Source organism: Lissotriton vulgaris, chromosome 7, assembly GCF_964263255.1.
Source record: "Lissotriton vulgaris chromosome 7, aLisVul1.2, whole genome shotgun sequence".
In the NCBI taxonomy this organism is placed as follows: domain Eukaryota; kingdom Metazoa; phylum Chordata; class Amphibia; order Caudata; family Salamandridae; genus Lissotriton; species Lissotriton vulgaris.
The window spans coordinates 1139982042-1140006355 of record NC_141695.1 but is presented as its reverse complement, the minus strand read 5'-3'; the positions used below and the strand labels follow the sequence as shown (position 1 = coordinate 1140006355).

The following is a 24314-nucleotide window of genomic DNA, read 5'->3' as shown; positions in this document are numbered from 1 at the left end:
CATTTGCACAATGGAACTGTCCAAGACCACTAGGAACCCAAATACCAGGGCCTACAAATCAATGACTTAGAACTAATAGCTGTTCACCTTGAATTGAAGGCTTACCTTCACCATCTGGGGGAGAAAGTCGTCCTTATCCAGACAGACAACAACACAGCCATGTTTTATCTTCAAAAAACAGGAGGGGACTCTGTCACCACAGCTCTCTCACCTCTCCCAGCACATCTGATGATGGGCTGTCTATCTCAAAATCCACCTACTAGTAGAGTACCTTCCGGGGGTGGACAACAACTTTTCCTACCTCCTTGGCAGGATGTGGCAACAATTCCACGAGTGAGAACTCCACTGCATGTCCTCCACAAGTACTTCCAGCAATGGGGTTTTCCTCAGATAGACCTGTTCGCAACTGTAGAAAATGCTCCACTATGGGACCTCAATATCATCCTCACTACACTCATGAGCCCCTCTTTGAACCTCTCTACTCTTGCCCGCTTTGATTCCTCTCCTGGAAGGTGGCTTGTCTGGTTGCTATTACTTCACTTCGGCTTGTCGGTGAGCTTCAGGCACTAACTCTAGAAGAACCTTTCTTTCAAGTACAGAAGGACAGAGTTGTCCTCATCACAAACCCTACATTTCTTCCTTAAATGGTTTCTAGGTTCCATCTAACCAAACCATAAAACTCTATTTTGTTTCCTTTAACCAGACTATGTAGCAGAAAGGGCTATTCACACTCTGGATGTCAAACAAGCCCTCATATATTATAAAGAGAGGATAAAACTTTCCAGAAGGATTTAACAAATATCTATCACTTTCGCGAAACCCCCTCCCAATAGGCCCTCTCCAAATCTGGCATTGCCAGATGAATGAATGAAAAGACCATTTGTAAAGCGCGATGGCTACCCTTAGGCGTCCCGGCGCTGCAGAGGTCATGCCCATGACAGAACCGATGAAAGCTACTCTGGTTTGTGGAAGAGCAGGGTTTTTAGGAATTTTCGGAAGGCGAGTAGTTTGGGCTCTGATCTAAGTGAGAAAGGCAGGGCGGGCGTTCCAGAGCTTAGCGAGATTGTGAGAGAATGAGCGGCCTCCGCATCTAGCTCTCTTGAACCTGGGTATTACGGCAAGGAAGGAGGACCCTGATCTGAGTTGTCTGGTGGGATGGTAGGCGGTCATCAGGGGGCGATTGATGATGGGGCCTGTTCCCCAGTAGGATCGATGTGCAATGCACATTGCCTTGAATTCTATCCTTGCCCTTACTGGGAGCCAGTGAAGGTCTTTTAGTCTGGATTTGACAGAGACTCCCTGAGGGATTTGGAGGAGGGTTCTAGCGGCACAGTTCTGGATTATCTGTAGCTTGTTTAGGGTGGCCTGGGGAGCCCCAAGGTATAGGGCATTCCCAAAGTCCAAGCGGGACAGAATTAGACCGTGGGCCATTATCCGTCTGGCGTGAAAAGGTAGGAGCGGGAGGATTTTGCGCATGAGTTTGAGATTAAAATATTTCTTGAGCGCGCGTACACCGAGCGGTTTCATGGCGCTATACAGTACTACAAATCCCTGAGGGACAGAAGGGCTAGGACACCGGGGTGAACTTTAGGAAGGGAAGGCTTGGGTGAACAGGAAGGTTTTAAGTGCCTTGAGAAAGAGTGGGTACTGGGGGCAGGATCTCAGGTGAGCCGGGAGGGAGTTCCAGAAGGCGGGAGCGAGAGTGGAGAATTTGGAGCCTCCCCATTTTTTTCGTTTGAAGCGGGGGACTACGAGCAGTTGTTGGGTGGATGAGCGTAGCACCCTTGAGGGAGCGTAAGAATGAATTTCAGAGGTGATGAAGGCGGGGGCTGAGCCAGACCGGGCATTGAAGATGATACAGCCCAGTTTGAACTGGGCTCGTTGCTGTATAGGAAGCCAGTGTAGGGATTTGAGTAGGGGCGTGACGTGGTGTGATTTGGATAAATTGAAAACCAGGCGAGTCTTAGAAGGCCGAAGCAGGTGACGGATAGTTTGGCCGCCTCGTGGATAAAGTCGAGTGACTGGTCTAGCCAGATGGCCAGGCTTTTGAATGAATCTTTGGGTGCAGGGGGAGGTCCCAGACAGAGGGGCCCGAGTGGATCAATGGTCTTATTAATGGTGTTCCCAAGGAGCACAAGCTCCGTTTTGTCCCCATTTAATTTGAGGCAGGAGGATGTCATCCATTCGGTGACCGCTTCCAGACAGTTTTTCAGGCCATGGGGTGAGTGGGGGGGGGGGGGGGGGGGAAGAAATCTAGAGCCACCACTAGCTGAGTATTGTCCGCATAAGTGACGATTTTTACTCCGAAGGGGCGAATGATCTCAGCTAGTGGGCTCATGTACACATTAAAAAGGGTAGGGCTTAGAGAGGAGCCCTACGGTACCCCACAATTCAAAGGTTTGCTGGGGGAGGTACATTCCCTCTTGAATACCTGGAATGAGCATTCCCAGAGAAAGGACCTGAACCAGGTGATTGCCATTCCTGAGATTCCCATCCCACTGAGTCGGTGCAGTAGGATGTTATGGTTTACAGTGTCGAAGGCGGCCCTTAGGTCGAGGAGAATGATAGCTGCCGAGCCTTCATTGTCCAGGATCCTCCTGGCCTCCTCCGTCACTGCGACCAGAGCGGTTTCAGTCCCATGGAGGGGGCGGAATCCCGTCTGGGAAGGGTCCAGACGTGTGTTGGACTCTAGAAAGTTTGTTAGCACCATGTTGACATGTTTTCCTAGGTGTTTGCTTAGCCAGGGCAGTAAGGAGATGGGTCGCTAGTTAGAAGGGTTTTTCTTATCTAAGTTTGATGTCTTTAGAAGGGCTTTGACCATGGCTTGCTTCCAGGGGAGTGGGACAGTACCAGTGGAGAGGGAGGTGTTGAGTAGATCAAGAATGGTGGGTGAGATGTGATCGATGCCTGAGAGAAGGGTGCGCGGGGAGCGGGGTCTTTACCGGACTTTACCTGATGCATGATTGACTCTAAGTTGGCGGGATCTAGAGGAGGGAAATGATCAAGTGTTACTGGGGGTGGGGGGGGGGCAGGGTCTGGGGAATTGCCAGACAAGGAGAAAGGGTGGGAAAAAGAGATGTTGATCGTTTCGATTTTGCGGAGGAAAAACCTCTGCTAGGTTGTCGCAGTGGGTATGGATATTCGCAAAATCTTTGGGCACCACAGGTAGTTGAAGGAGGGATTTCGCTATGCGGTATATTCCCTTGGGTTTTGAGGCTGCTTTGGTGATTTTTTTTTTCCCCTCAAAAAAGGATGCCTGTGCGAGTTTAATGCAGGCTTTATAGGATTTGATTGCGGTTCTGTGGGCCACCTTTTTTAGTGGGTGAGTAATCTAGGCTCCATTTCCTCCAATTTTTTGCAGTTACGTTTCGATTCCCGGAGATCGGCGGTATACCACGGGGCAGTCGTATTGCAGCGTTTGGGTTCTGTGGTTTTGAGGGGGAGTACCAGGTCGAGTGAGTTGGTGATCCACTTATTATAATTCTCATTCCCCTGGGTGGGGTTGGAGGTTTTGGTTGGTTTGGTGGATTCGAGCCTCTCCAGCCATTCCGATTGGGAGAGTTTTGACCAGTTCCGAAATTTGCGAACTGCTATGGGCTTGGGTAAGCATGGATTTGGGATGGTCCACATGAGAGGAATAAGAAAGTGGTCTGTCCAGGGGAGGGGGGGGGGGAAGGATTTCCAATCTGTAAGTCCGAGCAGTTACTGAAAATAGAGTCAAGGAGATTACCTTTGTGATGGGTAGGTGAGGGCACTAGTTATGTAAGCTCGAGGGCGGATAGGCTGGAAATTATTTCTCTGGCGTTGGTGTCATTGGGGTCATCAAAATGGGCATTGAAGTCTCCTAAAAGAGTGAAATTGGAAGGGCTGTAAGCAAAATTTGCTATGATGGGTGAAAGGGCGAGCGGGAATTGCCCTTGGGCGCCGGGTGGGCGATTATAAAAGTATTCCAGAGAAAGTGCTTGTGGGTGTAAATTCGATAGTAAAAGGGAGACTTTCCCAGTCTGGGATAGAGGTGGGAGAGCTGCGCATTACATAGCAGTTTTTGTGAATTACTGCCAGTCCACCCCCCCCTTCCTGTTTTGCGATCGTTGCGTAGTATTTGGTATCCTTGGGGGAGGGCCTAGACGAGGTCAGGTTCTGACTGATTGTGCAGCCATGTCTCTGTGAGGCATAGAACGTCAGATGGATAGTCAAGTGCATCCGAACCTGCTATGCTATGCTAAAGCAAAGCAAACTATATATAGCCCTCCTGAAGCCCACTTCACTCTAAAAAAAAAATTGCCTCCATTGCCTTCCTGCAGTAGCTGACAAATGCCACATAGCAACCTATTCCACTCAACAATCCTTTACAAAACACTACTGTGTGGATGTGCTAGCCCGCCAACAGGCCAAGGTTGGCCAGGCACTACTCCATACACTTTTTCAAACTACTGCAACACCCACCAGTTAGCTACCGTTACAATCTATGCCAGCATGTGTATCTACAGCCACACATGCCTCAAATGGAAAATGTTACTTACCCAGTAGACATCTGTTTGGTGCTTGTAGTGCTGTAGATTCACATGCGCCCACCCTCCTCCCCGGACACCGGTGGACGTTGCAGTCATCTTTTTATCTTGCTGTCCTTTTTTGCTTGAACACCTCTCTTTACTTCGCTTCGCCTCTAGTTCCATCCTGACACGCTTTACGGAGAAAATGATCTAACGATGGAGTTGATGCCCATGCTCATTACCAGCAAGAGGAGGAGTCACCTAACCCCGTGACTCTCATGACTTCTAAGAAGAAAAACACATCCGGGACCAACACTAAATTCAGGAGTATGCACAGCTTGTGAATCTAAAGCACTAAATGCCACGAACAGATGTATACTGAGTAAGTAACATTTTCGTTACTCTGCATATTCCTCTTTTTATTTTATTGTCTAGTTGGGCTTTTCAGTATATTTAAAACTGGAAAGGTGTTGTCTTGGGAAAGGCAGATGATGGAGTTTTGAACTACTTCTTGTTTACAAACCATGTCGTCTTGAGCAAAACATATCAATCTTCTTCAGTTCTGTTTCTGACATGTAAATTAAAAGAGGGTTTAGTAGTATTCATGACCAATACACTTGAATTCAAATTTCCCAATTCATATTCTGAAGTGCTTTAAAATGCAAATTGATGTTGCTTATCTTTAAATCATAGGAAAATATGCAGTGAAGAAGTCTCGAAGGACAGACGTGGAAGATCTCACACCGAATCCTAGAAAGCTGCTCCAAATAGGCAATGAACTAAGAAAACTCAACAAGGTGATCAGTGACCTGACGCCCGTCAGTGAACTTCCTCTCACCGCAAGGCCAAGGTCCAGAAAGGAGAAGAACAAGCTAGCTTCCAGGTGAATGCACCATAATTAATGTGGTTAAAGTTTTACCAGAATATATTCAAGACTGTTCTGGAGGACCTCATTTCCAGAATGCCAACAAATGATACAAAAGAAATGCAGAGAATAACTTGAAAGGCTCCCCATCTGAGACTAAGGGCCTGATTAAGATTTTGGGGAATGTGATACTCTGCCACAAATGTAACAGATATCCTGTCGCCCCTATTACAACTCCATTATATATTGTGGAACTTAAAATACGGTGGACGCGATATCCATTACGTTTGTGACAGACGATTTCATCCGCCAAGATCATAATCGGGCCCTTAGAACCTGACAAAATAATTAAGAAACTGTTCCTTTTTATTTTATCCGTTTTGGTTGTTGTTTTTTTTTACTTTTCACATCAATATGAAAAGTAAGGCTTATCCCAGAGGGCAAAAAAGTTTAGACTATAAAAGAAAGATTGTCTTGATTTAACTGGAAAGTATTTTTAGGTTGGTCATTTTTCCAACTACATTTTCAGATCAGCATCTGTGTTGAGTGGTACTTAATAATGCCATGGAATCAGTAGATCTCCATTGTCCTGCCCAAACTTCAGAAATTGGAACTAGTTGCCTATTGTTATCGGCTGACAAAAGCAAATATCCTATTAGGTCACCCACCATTTTCAATCTGAAGATGACGTGAAAGAAGTGCAGATCATGGAGAATGGAAATAATTTGCTAAAAAGCTGGAATCTGATGCTAGCATACCTGACTGATGTACAATACGATTATTTGGCCATCACAGTTCACCCATCTTCAGCACATTTGTCAGATGGTTGGTTCCTTTACATTTGTCTCTTAGTTACAAATGTGATGAAGATCATTCCTGAGGATCAAACATTATTTCGGGAATCAAAACACTTTTAGAGTGTATATATGAAATTCTAATTTTTATTCTTTCTTTCCACTACAGCTCAAACTGTGACAGATTTACACCAGATTTGATTTGAAGACAAAACATTTGGCAGAATAGGTCTTAGTTGGTGGACTGTTATAATTCTGTTCAGTATTTTTGTGGTTGTTGGTGATTAAAATTCATAAGGCTACACTCAGAGTTTATTTTATGTACGTCTGCACTTTTGAGATTAGCTAATCCGATTTTGTCCAAATGTGGACATTTTTATGAAGCCTGATTGGTTAGCATAATTCACATTGCAGTACTCTCCACAAGCCATGTTGTATCCACAGTTGTTCAAAAAGGTATACTGAACAGCTGTGCAGTAAATTGCTTGGGTGGACTGGTGCAACCCTCGACCCTTGACCTTTATGGGCTCTTGGGAAAATGATGACACACTTCAGGTTGCTGTAAAATGTCCTCGGTCCCAAAACAAAAGTTGTGCATTTGGTCTGATAATGACCACTGATTTCATATTTGGTGTCTGGACATCACAGAAGCACAAGGTGATGACATGTTGTCAGTGGGCATCCTGTGACTACTGCATAACTACCATGGCCTTCATATGGAGTGAGCGACTCTTTCCCGCTGCACTAACAATTGAGATTGCTCTACATACTTTTATGTTGGTGCTCTTTAGCCATCTCCTTTGTGGGGACTCTTCCTTGTAGTCGTGGCAAAAGAAGTTGCTTCTACAGCTGTTAATTTCATAGCTTTGTACATCGGTTCTATGAACACATGCAAGCATTGTAATGTAGTGTTCGAGGCATATGAGCTGCAGATTGTACACTTAGCATTAGATCGCCACCTGGTGTTGGGCTCGGATGATTGCAGGTTGTTGTTGTCTTGGAAGAAGTCTTTGTAGTCACGAGATAGGTGACTCCTCCCTTGGACAATACTGCGCATGGGCATCGGCTCCATCCTTAGATTGTTTTTTTCCGCCACTGGGTTCAGATGAAAGTTTCTCCGCTCCGGCTAGAAAAACACTTTTCAAGCACCTCGAAGCGCAAAAATTTCCTCAAACTTCTAAAAACTACCTTCGCCATCGACTACAATATTTCTCGACGCCATCAGTTCGATTCCGGTCATCCACGCGTGCCGTTGGGTCTACCGACGCCGTGCGGCCTACACCTCATGGAAAGAACTCCGTTCAAAAGATGCCCGGTATGTCGAGCAAAGTTTCCACATAGCAATCACCACGAGGTCTGCAACCTCTGTCTATCGCCAGAACACAACGAATCAACCTGCACAGCCTGTGCATCCTTCCGATCAAAGAAAACCATCCGGGATCGGAGGGCCCGTCAACACGAAATGAGGAGATCCGCTCCGAAACCGGAGGATATCTTAGACGAAGAGGTTCCGCTCGTTCCTGAAGAAGATTCACATGATCTCCAGATCATATCAGAGGCAGATGACTCCATTCCATCGGGTCAGCGCGTGAGTACTACTGCCCCTGCACCACATACAGTTCCCAAACCGAAGGCAAAGGTCAGCACTCCACCTGCTGGGCCCAGTCGAGACCGAACGCCCGCTTCGAAAGCCCCGCCTTAGAGCCCAGCTCTGAAGAAAACAACTAAGCCTTCTAGGGCCTCGGCAACAAGCAAGTCGCACGTGCCGAGTCCACCTCTTCCATCGGCACCAAACCCAAAGCTAGCTCGGCACCGAAACCAAAGGATGGCTCGGCACCAACTCAGAAAGACCTCTCTGCACCGAAGCCTAAATTGCCTCCGAAGCTGTCCACTCCTAAACATAAAAGTGTGAAGCCATCGTCCGACTCCTCAAAGCTGAAGACACCGGCTCCCACACCGAAAACACCTTCTTCAGTGCCGAAGCCCACAAGGCCTGATTCCGATGTGCCCGTGCCCTCGGACCTGCCTACCAAGCCTAAAACAACACCTTCGGCACCAAAAACGATGCCAAAGGACGTTTTAGCACCTCCGAAGGCTAAACATACAAAACAACCTCTAATGGAACCGAAAAAATCGACGCCCAAGAAGGTTGTACATGAGAAGGAACTTTTCTTGCCAGATCCTCGACAAAAAAAGATCTACATCAACCCAAGAACAGGTCATGTAGAAGCTACACTTCACAAGAAAGGACCAGCAGATGCACCACCCACACCTGTGGTTCCTGCCAAGGAAAAGGACTGTGCTACATCCCCTATGCACTTTTCCTTTCCTATACCTCCTCCTCCTTCTTCTCCTGTTCCTCTTCACATATCACCTCAAATCTCTCCTGCACATTCTCCACTTTTATCATCACATTCACCTCAACATGATGAGGATGAATATAGTCTGGGTGGAGGGGATAATATAGATGAGCCTTTCTCATACCCCGTGGATGACGTTATATGGGACTTGCCAAACCCACAAAATGTGCCTGATATTCCAGACCCGCAGTTATAGCCTTCAAAACCTTTCCCTCCAGAGGATAACATTGGTTTTGGTAATTTGTTAAACAGAGCTGCTGCTTACCATAAAGTCACAATGCATTCTGATGAAACTGAGGAGGATTTTCTCTTAGATACCTTTTGAACAGTCTCAACGGTCTGTTCAAATTCTTCCCATGATTAAAGGAGTCATTAAACATGCTCCAGAGGTATTTAAAGACCCTGTACGCACTAGAGTTTTGAACCCCAGAATTGAGAAAAAATATAGGCCTGCACCCACAGACCCAGTCTATATTAAAGGACACCTACCATTAGATTCTTTAGTTGTGTCCAATGCTAGGAAAAGGGCAAATTCTCAAACTTCTGGCAAAGCACCCCCACCTGACAAAGAATCCAAAGTAATCGATGCGTCGGGTAAAAGAATAGCTGCACAAGCCACTAACATATGGCGTATAGCCAATACACAAGCCCTCCTCTCTCGTTACAATGGGGCCCATTATGATCAATTAGAAAAACTACTTGAACACCTACCAGATCAATATAAAGCTCAGGCAACTGACCTGCTACAGGAAGGCAAGTTAATTTCAAATGCCTCAATAAAATGTGCACTAAATGCGGCAGACACTGCATCTAGAGCTGTGAATACCAGTGTCATACTTAGGAGACATGCGTGTCTACGCATTTCCGGGTTTAAACAGGAAGTGCAAACTACCGTTTTAAACCAACCATTTAATCAGAACCAGTTATTTGGCCCAGAAGTGGACACTGCACTAGAAAAGATGAAGAAAGATACGGACACCGCCAAGTCTAAGGGGGCTTTACAGTCCACACTAGTTAGAGGTTCCTTTTGTCGCTCCTTCTACAGAGGAGGCTCCAAACAAACTGGAGCAAACACTACAACATCTTTCAAATCTCACATACAAACATCCTCTAACAAGGGATGTTTTAGAGGAGGATACAGAGGCAATAATAACAAAGGAAGAGGTCCACGGTAACAACAGCAATCGATCCTCTTCCACCACAAAACAGTGACTTCCCTCTGCTCCCCCAACAGCATTCCACTCCTGTAGGGGGCAGATTAACACAGTTCCTGCCTTTCTGGAACTCCATTACAACAGACAAGTGGGTGAGACAGATTATCCAACATGGCTACTGCCTAGAACTTACAGCAATCCCTCCACACATCTCCTAGGCAGCGTCCAATGTCTACAGACCACCTGACTCTGCTCCAACAAGAAGTTCTGTCACTTTTACAAAAGGATGCCATTCAATTGGTTTCTTTAGAAGAACAGGGAACAGGGGTTTACTCGCTGTATTTTCTAATTCCCAAAAAGGATGGGACACTAAGACCAATTCTCGACCTCAGGCCCCTCAATCAGTACATACAATCAGATCATTTTCATATGATCACTCTGCAACAAGTGATCCCACTACTGCAACAAGGCGATTTCCTTTCAACCCTAGACCTAAAGGACGCCTACTTTCACATTCTTATACACCTTGCTCACAGAAAGTACCTAAGGTTTGTAATACAAGGACAACACTATCAGTTCAAAGTCCTTCCATTTGGGGTAACAGCACCACGCGTGTTCACAAAGTGCTTAGCACTAGTATTAGCACATCTCCGAAGGCAGCAGATACATTCCTTCCCTTATCTAGACGATTGGCTCATAAAAGCCAAGTCATTCAACCAATGTGTACAAACACACACATCAAACAATGCAAACGTTGCACAACTTGGGGTTCACGATCTACTACACCAAGTCGCACCTGCAGCCTTCTCATGTACACCAGTATCTAGGGGCTACAATAGACACATCTACAGCTCTAGCGTATCCCAATCTAGCAAGGATGCAGAGCATTCAAGCCTTAGTCACAGTCTTCCAACAACAACAATCTCTGCAAGCCAAAGTGTTTGAGACTAATAGGCATGATGGCATCTTGCATCTTCATAGTACCACATGCAAGATTGCAAATGCACCCGTTACAAGAGTGCCTAGAACAACAGTGGAACCAGGCTCAAGGTCAACTAACAGACCTGGAGTTGGTGGACCGCCGCACGCATCGCTCTCTGCAATGGTGGAACACCAAAAACTTGACAAAGGGATGGCCGTTCCTCGAACCACAGTTAGTGCTCACAACAGACTCATCTCTCACAGGATGGGGAGCCCATCTCTTACATCATACAACTCAAGGTCAACGGAACAATCAACAAAAACTGTTCCATATCAACATCTAGAGCTGCTAGCCATATTCTTGGCACTCAAGACTTTTTAACTACAAGTACAAAACAAAGCTGTTTTAATCCGGACGGACAATATGACAGCCATGTACTATATACAACAAGCATTTGCAATGCAATAGGTCTCGCATTTGCAAGAGTTTCAGCTATTGGCATTATAAATGACAATGTCTTTTATTTATGTCTTTATTTTTACAACCAATAAATAAAAAGTATTGTTATTTAGAAAGCCAATAGCTTAAACTCTCGCAAATGCGAGACCTATTGCATTGCAAATAGGTCTCGCATTTACACGATTTTAAGCTATTGGCATTGTAAATAACCATGCCTTTTATTTACATTTTAAAACGAAAACATAAATAAAAGTCATTGTCATTTACAATGCCAATAGGTAAAACTCACGTAAAAGCGAGACTTTTCATGTAAATGTTACTGGATTTATAAAGCGCTAACTAGCCCATACAATACGTTGAAGCACTTTACGGCAAGTAGAGCGCTACTCCGGAACCCAAGGTCCATGGTTAGTCCATTGGTTATTGTGATTAGTAATGTGCTCTCACGAAAAGGTGCATGCAGTCATTTGGTGATCTATAAATACCAGTGCAGTGTGCTCATTAAAGGGGGCCATGTGGCATTAAAGCGAGACTTATTCTACATATTTCACACACCTGCTCCTTTAATGGGTAATTTTCAAAAGGCCATTATTCAGAAGTAATTAAAACAATGCTCATACTGCAATCCAAGCCCCTGGTAGCTTTTAATATTTAATTTTGCGTGCCACAGAGATGCCCGGTTTTATGCTCAACTATGGGCAGTTTTCATCTCAATTAATATTTATTTATTCCAGTGACAACCGGGCTTATGGACCTCTTTCTACCTTCAAGCCCGGAAGTGATGTCCTGCTTAAATAATTTACGTGCGAGCTACTGAATGTCAACTCCTCTCCCATGCAGAGAACTCCCACCATGCGCCTGCAACTTTTAGAATGTTTTATAGGTTTAGGTGGTAAAGGCAGAGGGTTTAGAAAAGCATTGTCGGTGAGGATAAAAAGAATAACCTGCTTTTATTTAGCACCTCGTATCTTTTTTGTTTCTCAGCACTGTGAACACCAGATCTGCCTAGTATCACCCATGTTTAAGGTACTCCGTTTACTGGCATCGGAAGGATATACGGCTGAGATGGCCTTTCCGGATACGAATCTGTGACGTGTAGGTTACAGCAGATAGCTCACTGAGCCATCTAGATGGTTGACGCATCTAACATGGCGTTCACAAATTTCCGAGTAAGCAGCAGGCATTTACTGCATAGCCTCAGTGGCGAACTGAGGCCAGTCGGGAGCAGGCAACTGGTTGAGAGTTATAACCGGCCTTCGAGTCGGGGTACAGAGCACAGGTGTCTGTCTCAGAAGGCCCGGTAGGAAGATTACTACATTAGGAACCCAGGGGACTCTGAGGGACGGAGCAGCGATAGATGCGCCTACAGCCTGCCAGGAAATAAACATTATTCTTTCACACTCCGCCCACAAGTAGATGGACAAGAGGAAACTACACCCAAGCTGTTTGAGCTCACTTTATCGATCACATATTAAAACAAGTTGACAACAAGGCGTCACTGAAGATATGTGCTGCTTTCATTGTACAATACTGCGCTGCGGACATTAGTTAATTCTTCAGTGCTTTAAAAACCAGCAGTGAATCCCGCCGCGGCCGCACCGGAAGTCAGGCAAGGTCACCTTGTGACGGGAGCGTGGCCGCGTTCGGACCGGAAGAGGAGGCAGGAGGCGTAAATCCGTCTTGCGGCCCAGGGCTCCTGTGAGCGGTAGAGAGCCCCGGGGCCGCCAGCAGGAGGTTGCGGAAGTGTTGCGGGGCTCCCTTGACCAAGTGGGAGCCCCGGGAAAGGAGCGTGCTGCGAGTGGAGTCCCCCGAGATTGGCCCGGTAAGTTCCAAAGGGCTGGGGGGGCCTCAGTGCTCTCGTGTGTGTATGTGTGCGGGGGGTGTCTCTGCATGCATGTATGTGCGTGTGTGCATGGGCGCTCGTGTGTGTGTGTGTATGCATTGTGCCTGCGTGGGTGTATGTGTGAGCGCATGCGTGACTGTGGCTGTGTGTGATTGAGAGTGAATGGCAGGCAGGGGATGTGCATGGCGACGTGCGCGCCCTCGAGGAGGAATCTGAGACAGCGAGGCGCGTGGGCGATCGCTGTCTCACATTCCCCCGAACACGCCAACAAAAGATGTCGAGCAGACAAAGCATGCTTCGCATGCTTTTTAGGTCTGCTCGACCTAAAAACAGGGGGGACGCACTCTCTGCAACTGTCCCAGCTTGCACAGAACATTTGGAGATGGGCCATTCCTCAAAATATACATCTGTTGGCAGAACACCTTCCAGGAGTTCACAATCAGATAGCAGATCTGTTAAGTCGGCAGTCACAACAGATTCACGAATGGAAACTACATCCACAAGTTCTTCAGCCATTCTTCCAGAGGTGGGGTCATCCACACATAGGTCTGTTTGCCACCCACGAAAATGCAAAATGCCCAACCTTCGCCGCCAGGTTTCCACACCCATTGTCCAAGGGCAATGCGATATGGATGAACTGGTCAGGCAGATTTGCTTACGCTTTTCCGCCTCTCCCACTGATTCCATTAGTAGTGCTCAAGCTCTGACAACAGTCTCTCAAACTAATCCTGGTAGCTCCCAAATGGGCACGCCAACCGTGGTTCACCACACTGCTGGATCTCTCACTGGTTCCAAATAAAAAGTTACAGCTCACACCCTCCCTGTTAACACAGAACCATGGAGAAATCAGACTCCCAGACCCAAAACAACTGAATTCAGCGATCTGGCTCCTGAAGTCTTAGAGTTTGGTTATCTTAACCTACCACCAGACTGTATGAACGTCATTAAAGAGGCCAGGAGACCTACTACCAGAGCTTGTTATGCTGCTAAATGGAAAAGATTTGCCATTTACTGCAATAATAATCAAATTGATCCCCTAGATGCTTCTATCCAAAATATCATTTGCTACCTTCTACATTTACAAAGGTAACTTGGCATATTCATCCATACACCTGCACCTGGCAGCAATTGCGACATACTTACAGAACAGACAACATCTGTCTCTCTGTAGAGTACCTGCAATTAAAGCATTCATGGAAGGATTAAAAAGAATCATTTCACCTAGGTTACCACCTTCTCCAGTGTGGAACCTTAACATGGTTCTTACAAGGCTCATGGGACCCCCTTTTGAACCTCTAAATAAATGTGAACTGCAATTCCTCACATGGAAAACAGCTTTCCCTATTGCTATCAGCTCTTAGAAGAGTAAGGCATCGATTCATCAACTGAAATTGCGATCGCAATAGCCGCGAAACAGCAATTGCGATCGCAATTTCAGCTTCCGCAATTCATGAAGCAAAAACCCACCAATTTGCGAATTCGCAAACATAAATTCGCAGAATCAATGTGGACCCCCTTAGCGAATCTGTAATAGCGTTTTTCAACTAATTCTGCAAATTAATTTGCGAATTCGCAAATACAATTCCTCAAACATCGCAAATGGCGAAAAAAAAACAAAATCACTAAATGAGAGTCTCAATTTAAGGAGACGTCAAACCAGGTGGTAACCATGAAGTTCAATTGGAAAAAAAATGAAATTCAAACAGGAACAATTTGGCGGAGCAAAACAAACACACTTAAGATGACACAGTAGTAGCATGAGTACATTCACAATGCCAGGTCTATACATCGTGGCAAGGCGGATGAGGCTCCAGCGAGCAGCCCGGAACCAACGCAGGATTCAGGAGCGCATCTTCCGGCTGCGGATAACACTCCTGGGCCAGACTGAAGAGGAGATATACTCCAAATACAGCCTAAATGGGGCAATGATTCACAAGCTCATCAGAGACCTTGACCCTCTGATGCAGCACCCAACAAGGAGGACCAATGCCGTGCCCACCCATATCCAGGTCCTGTGCTGCCTGCACTTCCTGGCCTCCGGAAGCTTCCAGGGGATAGTTGCATATGCAGGGGTGATCTCCCAGAGCACACTGTCACACTGCCTACGGTGTTTCCTGGAAGCCCTGCTGACCCGGATGCACCACTACATAACCTTCCCAACCACCCAACAGGACTTAAATCAAACAAAGCTTGCCTTCTACAACATTGCGCAATTTCCCCATGTAATTGGATGCATTGACTGTACCCACATCTGCCCACCCGCTGAGACAGACTACATGTACCGGAACCGCAAGTCCTACCACTCACTAAACATCCAGATGGTCTGCAATGCAAAGACAATCATCACTGACGTAGTGGCCCAATACCCGGGGAGCACGCATGATTCCTTCATCGTCCTGCACAGTGGCATACACACCTGCTTGGCCAGGGGTGACTATGGCGAAGGACACCTCCTAGGTAAGTACACATGCCCACATACAGTACGTCGAGACCATGTAGCTGTGCATAACTGACCCTCTGTTCCTTTCATTCAGGTGACAGGGCCTACGGCCTCCGTGAGTACCTCCTCACCCCATACCTCAACCCTGCCACACCACAGGAACGGTGTTACAATGCTGCACACATTTGCACTAGAAATTGCATCGAACGGACATTTGGGCTGTTAAAGAGCCGATTCCGCATCCTACATAAGTCTGGTGGGGCCCTCAAATACCAGTCTGAGGTCTGCTGCGCAACGTGGCCATGTGTACCATACTCCACAATATTGCTACCAAGCGGAGGATACCTGTGGAGATCTCTGGCAGTGAGTCGGAGGGGGACAACCGCCCACCTGCACATGTGCATCATGCACGCGGGGAGAATCCTGCAGAAGGACACAGGCGCCGCAACATCTCAATGAACTATTTCTAGTGCACCCATACCCCTCACACAACACTGCACATATGCATGCCAAATCAAATAATGACATGAGTCGGATTTACGTTTGAAATAAATTCTTATTGTTTTTTGCACAAAAATATTACTTTCATTTTTTTTCCACAATACATGAAAACTGTATTTCCTCATACAGCCCCATGATAGCGAAGCAGGCGTGCTTGTCATATCAGCATGGCACTGCTGCTAGAGTACATGCAATCACTGGCGCCTCCGGCCGGACGCACCCAGTCGCCTCTTCACATCCTCCTCGCCAGTATTGGCCCGTGATGCTGCACTGGGCCTGGTGCTGCAGCGGCGTTTGGTTACCACCACGGACAGGCTGCTGAGACTTGATGTGCCCTCACTGGCATCACACCCCCCCCCCGCTCCCTGCATGACCATAGCCACACGCCTGCTGATTCTGGACAGCAGTTGTGACCTGTTCCAACGCCCTAGCAACGTCCTGGCAGCATTGCACCATCTGAATTTTGCATCTCCAGGGACTGGCGTGAAAGTTGGGAGGTCGCATTACCAATCAGGTGGTTTGATCTGGTATATGCGGACAGCGGGGTCAGCAGCTGGCGGCAGCGGGTGATGTCTTGCTGTGACACCATGATTTGGCTGTTCTCCCTGACTGCAGCCGTCAGCACCCGCACGCTTTCCGTAAGCTGGCTCACGTTGCGTGCTGTCTTATAAAGCTGCCCCTGCATGGCTGCCATGTGCCGTGCCTGCTTTTGGTGGACAGCTAGAATCCGGCGTTCCATACCCAGCCCTGGATCCTGGACATGTTCCCCCCTGCCAGCACGTGTTGCCAAGTTGCGCTGCTGCCTCATCAGTCCGCTGGACTGCGAGCGCACAGTGGCTGTGCGCCGTGTCTGCCTCCTGGGTGGTGGTGTGGCCTGTACCACTGCCGTGGGTGTCACATGGGGTGGTTGCTGTCCTCCTGTGGCTGCAGGGATGGCCCTGTCCGCATGGGGAGGTGGTGGTACTGGTGCTGGTGGTTGTGATGGTACAGGTCGTGGGGCAGGATGGCCCTCTCCCTCGGTGTCCTCTGGGTACTCCTCAATTTGGAGTGCCTCGCTGTCTGTGCTGGGTTGTTCTGCAGCACCTGTGATGTTAATGGGTGCATGATTAATGATATGTATCTTGCACATGGGATGTTGCAACATGCATGTAGGCTTGCATTCCCTGACTGGCTTTAGGGATACGTTTCACTTGACAGGTCTGGCTGTGTGTGGCTATCAGGGAACTATTGTCACACTGCGGGTTCCACAATTCAATATTGCATTTCAGATGTGCATGGCCTGCATTACTGGGGTTATCAAATGGCTAGCTCTGGAGGCATGGGCATTGTTGGGGGACGGGGTCGCAGTTGCATGGCACTTACTTTGGGATTGTTGGGTGGGTCGGGAGGTGTCCAGCCGGGTCCCCCCCCCGCTCAGGCTGCAGGGTTGATTGTGTCCTCCACCAGGTCTTCAAGTGGAGTGTTGGTCGCAACTGTGTGGTCTCCACCTCCCGTGGCATGTTGCTCCCCCAGCCTCTCTGCAATGCGCTCTTTGGCATGACCTCTGAGGTCGTACCACCTCTTCTTCAGCTCATCAATGGAGCGCTGGGTCACTCCAACAGAGTTCACCTTGGACCGGATGCGCTGCCAAATGCGCCTCTTGTCTCCTTCAGGCACCTTCCGAGATTCCTTGCCAAACAGCCTGTCGTGGTCCTTGCTTACACCCTCGATGAGGAACTCCAACTCCTGCTCAGAAAATTTGATTTTGCCTTTTCTGCCAGGTGCACTGCTTCCTGCTGCTTCCTGGGACATTCTGGTTTAGTGAGTGTGTCCTGTTGTGGTGCAGCAGGGTGTGTCTCGTGGAGCTCTGTGCTGTGCTTCTTCCACTCTCAGGCTCTGTGTTCAGAATGAGTGAGGGAGCTGCCTACTTCCTGGTTGTGATGTCAACATTGTGTTCGAAATGCAACTTCCCGTTTTTGCGATCTCGCAATTAGTGAGATCGCAATTTGCGATTTCGGTAAATGTGAAATCGCAATTTCAACATGGGAAACAGGCGATTTTACGAATTTAGTACGATTTAGCGAAAATCGCAATCGGCAATTGCAGCCGACTGCGATTCGCTTTTTTAAATCGCTTTTCTTAATGCATCCCATTCTGCAAATTCTAAATTGCGATTCGTTTTTTTTCGCAATTTAGAATTTGCAGAATCTGGGCTTGATGCATCTGGGGGTAGGTGAAATACAAGCTCATATGCCTCGAACGGAAAATGCTACTTACCAGTATGCATCTGGTCTTGGCCTGTAGAGCTGCAGAGTTGTACACGCCCTTCCGCCTCCCCGGGACTTGTATCCGTTCCAGTTTTTCATCTTACTTAGATGCACACGCATGGACATCCTTTTTTTCTTTACTTGTACTAACTCCATCATTTCCCTTCATGGCGAAAAACAATCTAAGGATGGAGCCGATGCCCATGCGCAGTATTGTCCAAGGGAGGAGTCACCTATCTCGTGACTACAAAGACTTCTTCCAAGACCACAACAACCTGCAATCATCTGAGCCCAACACCAGGTGGCGATCTAATGTTAAGTGTACAACTCTGCAGCTCTACATGCCAAGAACAGATGCATACTAGTAACTAGCATTTTCCTTACCGTATGTCTGCCTGTATACATGCCCTAACCAGCTTCTTTTTTTAACGGAAAATTGTGGCTCAAAACCTGATTCTCTCACACTCGGTAAATTCATAAGGTAGGCCCTGGCCTGATTCCCATTTATCTTCCAGGTTCTTTATTTCCTTCTTTTTTCCTCCCCCTCTTGATTTTACTTCAGAAAAGCAGATCGGGTAGCTTTAACACTATCACAGCCCGATTGATGCGTGTTTGGTGCATGTATGTATGTGTTTGTGTATATATCTATATCTTTCTCTCTCTCTCTATCTCTCTCTCTCTCTCTCTCTCTATATATATATATATATATATATATATATATATATATATATATGTATGTATGTATATATTCGCCACAATTCGCTGTATTACATACAGTAGAGAGGATAGAAAAATTAAGTCAATCAATAAAAACTGGCCCATCGTCCTTAGTGACCATATACTTAATGCCAGATTGCCTGCTTCCCCTACTGTTACCTTCAGACGCGCCAAAACTATGGGTAATTCCCTGGATAGAGCAGCCCCTGAGCTCAAAACTAAAATACCTTGGTTACGACCTGCTCAGGGTTTTTTCAGATGCTCAAACTGTCGTGCTTGTAAATTTGGTACCACTATCTCGCATTACTCCACTCCCTTTAGCACTGTTGCTAAACCGATTTTGGGCAACTTCTCTTGTAAAACAGACCATGCTGTTTACGTCCTGACATGCACCTGTGGGCTTAGATATGTTGGCAGCACTAAGCTCCAGGTGCATGTCCGGATATTGCAGCATTTACGGGCAATATTACATAGTGACCCGGCCTATCCGGTCGCCCGTCACTTTAAAAGGGTCCACAACAATGACCTGACGTGCCTGAGTTACTTTGTTATTGGAGAAGTCCCATTTCACAAAAGAGGGGGTGATCGTGAACTTCAGCTCAGAAAATTGGAGACCAAATTCATTTTAGAGCTCTATAGCCGTTGGCCGAATGGGCTCAACAATATCGAAGAAATGAATCACTTCCTGTAGTATATGACTTTATACATCTAGATACTGCAGAGTTTGTCTATTGGTCGATCAGTTTCTCCACTTTTGGTGCCTATTCTCCTAGTTAGGTTCCCTATTAGGAGAAACCAGATCTTGACACCAGTTGAGCTGTTAGCATGATTAGTGAGCCTTTGGTGGTAACAATATGTGATTATATTAGATAAAGATCTTACTGTGAAATTTTCTCTGTAATGTACACTTCGATTTCTTTATGTTTATATTATAGTTTTGTATATATCATTGTATTTAGGTTTTTAACTTATTTCCCTTGATGTTTACATATGGACTGTTTTTATACTGAAATATTATGAAATCTCTTCTACTTTTTCTAGAGTATTTTAGATTAGTTTATAGTGTGTCATGACATGTACTTATTTATGGGGTATGGCACTATTTTTACATATGCCCATTTTTAACTTTTTGATACTTTTTTACCATTTGAAATTTTAGAGAACCAATAATTCAGCCATACAGTCATTTATGAACTCAGGAATTTGGGAAATTATGTATGTATGAGATTCGATGGTATCTCCGTTCTGATGGAAATGCGGCTCATTCTTGCACTTTGCACTTTTGACTCTTACATTTTGCACTTTTTTACACTTTTTGCACTTTATCTTTCGCTGCTAAATGCATAGATTTGCACATGTTAAGAAATGCCACATATGACCTGATGGGGTATTTATTCAACATTTATTTGCTCAGAGGATCATGACTATTGTATTTATACTGTCATTATATATTTTGCTAGTTTAATGAAATTCAGATCTTTTGATGACTGGCAAACATCAGCCTCTGAACATGTTTTACTATTGAATGTAATTTGTGGCTTCTTTTAATTACATGGATTTAACCAGTAATAATTTTTTCATATGCAATGTTAAAGAAAGACTTGCAGCGATAGTATGTTTACACTGTTTGTTGCACATGTGACACTGGAGGTCACCACTAGGGGGTGGTGATATTCTTCAACAAAAGTATATAAAAAAGCATTCAAATTCTGACTATGTTGCAGCGTGAACAAGGGCACCTTTGCCCGAAACGCGTCGCTGGTTCTGAGGGATTTGTTAAATAAATAACATCTTGCTGACTTTGTTGGTCCGTTCCTCAATTTGCTGGCATGGAAGCGGTGTCTGCGAGCGCAGAGCGTGCTGAGGAGGAGCTTGTTATATATATATATATATATATATATATATATATATATATATATATATATATATATATATATATATATATATATACCACAATTCGCTGTATTACACGAAAATAGACGGCACAAAAAAAAAATATATATATATACACACACACACACACACACACACACACACACACACACACACACACACAGATATATAGGTTTGAGGCATGTGAGCTTTAGATCACAATTTTTTGCATACTCCTGCCATCTGGTGTTGGGTACGGATGTTTGCAAGTTGTTTTTCTTTGAGGTAAGGTGACTCCTTCTTTTGGCGATAGTGTGCATGGGCATCCACTCCATTGCTAGATTGTTTTTGCCACCATCAGGGTTGGACGTGTATTGCTGTGCTCTGGTTCAAAACCGTTCTTTGGGTTCCACTCTACCCACGTCGGTATCATTTCGAACGAATATTTCACTTCTCCACGTATCATATCGGTCTAGGAAAATCTCCATTTCGATCGGAAAGCTTCAGAAAGACGGTTGTGCCTAACTGCGTCGGTGCACATCACTGTCAATGGAACGTACTCCTTTAAATTCTGTCCTCTGTGTCACACGAAGTATCCGCACTACGACTCACTCCGGAGCACAACAAACAGGACTCCGACGCAGGCAGATAAACGCTCTGCGATCATCTGGCTCAACGTCGTGAAATGAAAAGCCAAAACATTGAATACATGCCAGATTTCTTCGTGAAGGATCCGAGAAAGAAGAACAGGAAGAACTTGTATCCATTCCAGAATCTGACTCTGTGATGGAAGAAGACCTACCACAAGTTTAACGTCCGTGAGTATCGAACACCCCTTCCCCAAAATCCAACTCCGACCAAGCAAAAGGTTTCGGTTCCATCCCCGGCTTCGGGCTACCGTTGGCACTGAGAAGATGTTTCTGATGCCCCGCCTTCCGGCTCAGCTCCGAAACACGTAGTTAAGCCTTCCTCTATGGAATCGAGTCAGCCAAAGTCAAGCACCTAGCCAAACCTTCAGGCTCAAAGCCGAAAACTGCTTCTGAGCCGAAACTCTTGACACCGAAATCAATGACTGCTTCGAAACCGAAATCTTCTGCGCTGAAAAGTAATTCTGACCCGTTTCCAAAGTCCCTGGTGCCAAAACTGAAACATGTTCCTCCGAAGCTGCAAGATCGGATTTTCGACACTCCACCACCCAAACTGGACCCAAAACAAAAGGAACTTTATATTAATCCCGATACAGGACATGTTCTTATTAAGCCGCCTCAGAAGCGCAAAGCTGAGTCCGAGAACACACATTATCACATTCCTTTGAAGAGGAAGAATGTCGGTACTAACCCCTCTACTCCTCCTCTTTCACCACTTTTCCCTACACCTCCTTCCCAACATTACAACATTTACTTGTTACACCAACTAACTCTTCACCACCGCAACCTGATGGCGGTGATGGAGATGGAGGGGGATAATATTTTACTGGTAGATCCCTGGAAAGACTGCAACACTGATTCACCTACTGACAATGACCCAGACCTTTACGCTGCAAAGCCTTCCCCTCCTGACAACAGTGTAGGATATCTAGAAGTTCGAGGCATGTGGGCTGCTGAATTCATATCTGTGCATAGATCGCCGCCTAGTGTTGGGTCCGGATGATTGCACATTGTTGTCCTGGAAGAGTCTTCGAAGTATCACGAGATAGGTGACTCCTCCCCTGGACTACAGTGCGCATGGGCATCGCCTCCATCCCCAGATTGTTTTTTTCCGCCATTGGGTTCGGATGTGTTTCGGTTCCCTCTGTCGGAATCGATAGTTGTAAAACTTTTCTAACTCGAGACCAAAAGGTCTTTAGGCTGGGCGTCGGTATCGTTTCGTTCGGGTTTTGTCTGTTCTCAGCTCCGAACTCTTGCTAACCATCCGCGTGCTCTCGGCGCGGACGGGCCTACTCGACGCTCCAGTCATGGAACGAACTCCGTTCAAAAGGTGCCCGGTGTGCACCTCCAAGTATTCACACCTCGATGTGCACCCTGTGTGCAACAAATGTTTGTCACCGGACCATGATGAGGCCAGGTGTATGGCCTGCTCGAAGTTCCGGTGTAAGAAGACTCTCAAGATTCGTCGGGCCTCTAGACTCCAGGCCCAGTTATCGGCACCCCCGGCGCCCCCGCCGGACAACATCTTCCAGGAATTTGTTGAAGACGACGATGTCCTACAGGTTTCGGACTCTAGCCCCGCGTCCGAAGGGGATGCCTACGACGCGGGAGACGAGGACTTTGACGAAGCCGGCGACGAGGTAGGGGACGACGATGGGGCCATTGCCACCGTGGGGGATAGCTCGGAGGAAGAGCATCCCCAAACTGACTCCGGGGTCAACCCCCTTCATGCGGCCCAGGTCGAGGGATCGCCTTCGGGCCTTACCCAAGACCTCGTTACTAGTCCAGCAGCCCCGCCTCCGGGCCCGGTCACGGACATTTCTGATGCACCACTCCCGTTAGCAAAAACGAAAGTGAAGCCATTGGGATCCACACCTCCGGTTTCAAAACCGAAAGTGAAAGCTGCACTGGTGCAGAAGGCTCTGGAGGCATCGACTTCCAAGAAATTCAAAATGGCCGACTTGAAGAGCCGCGCCAAGATGGCCGACCCGAGGGCCTCGGGGTCGACGCCGAAGGCGAAGTCGACCGACGCGGCCGCGTCGGCGCCGAAGATGGTCGAGGTCGATGACCCGAAGAAAGCTTCGAAGAAGCGTCAAGCCGATTCCACAGCTCTGGCTTCGCCGGCTCCGGCCGTCGGGGACAAGGAACGTGAAGTGTCGGCTCCGAAGACGGTGCCTCTCGCCGACCCGACTCCCGACTCGGGGAGATCGCTCGAGCCGGTCAAGCCCTCTCCAGCCTTAACGAAAAAGGTTGCGGAGTCCCTGCAACGGATTCGGAAGGACGCTGTGGTTCCCGAACCAGGGGATGTGGTGCCGAAGCACACACCAAAGCCCACAAAGGCGCAGACGCCTATCCGCTTTACCCTGCCGCCGAAGTCAACGCCGAAGGCTTTCGCTCCGAGGCATGGGGCAGGCGTGCCCTCGAAGGAGGTGTCGACGCCCAAAGCGTCATTGGTGGTGTCGAAGCCTCGGCTCCAGCCACTTGCAGAGGAAGAGCGTCGAGAGGTCATGATCGACGCCAATACCGGAAAACTGTCTCTCCTCAAGAGGAAGATCACCACGGAGCCGGTGTTGGAACATTTTCGTATTCCTCTCAAAAATAAGAAGGATTCTGCGGGTACTTCGGCCCCGATAGAGCCTGCATCTCCACAAGCCTTAGAACATTCGCCAACGCGTTCCAACGCAGGGGATGGTGACGATGAGGAGGTCGAGTACAACTATCCGGCGTACTCGGATCCGGAGGAGGAACATGAACCTTGGTCTGCCGGGGGCGACCCAGAGGACCCGCAGTCGGGTCAGGAACCGCAGCTCTTTGCGGCAAAGACCTCACCGACGGAGGACTCGGCAGCCTTCAACGCTTTGATTGAGAGAGCTGCAGCTAACCATGATGTCGAGCTGCATTCGGATCCTGTGGATGTGGACTTTTTGTTTGACACTTTCTCAGTGACTGAAAAGTCAGTCAAGACATTGCCAATGCTCAAGGGAGTGCTAAAGCACGCGAC

At 47.1% G+C, this 24314-nt stretch overlaps 1 protein-coding gene across 1 annotated transcript in view; it reads left to right on the top strand.

Moving 5' to 3' along the window:
- The window catches only part of CREBRF (CREB3 regulatory factor), a 422767-nt gene that overhangs the window by 210405 nt on the left and 188048 nt on the right, over window positions 1–24314 (top strand). Inside the window, exon 6 of the mRNA XM_086931577.1 lies at window positions 5187–5376. Coding sequence (XP_086787703.1) covers window positions 5187–5376 — 190 coding nt within the window. The remainder of the gene's footprint in view (window positions 1–5186; window positions 5377–24314) is intronic.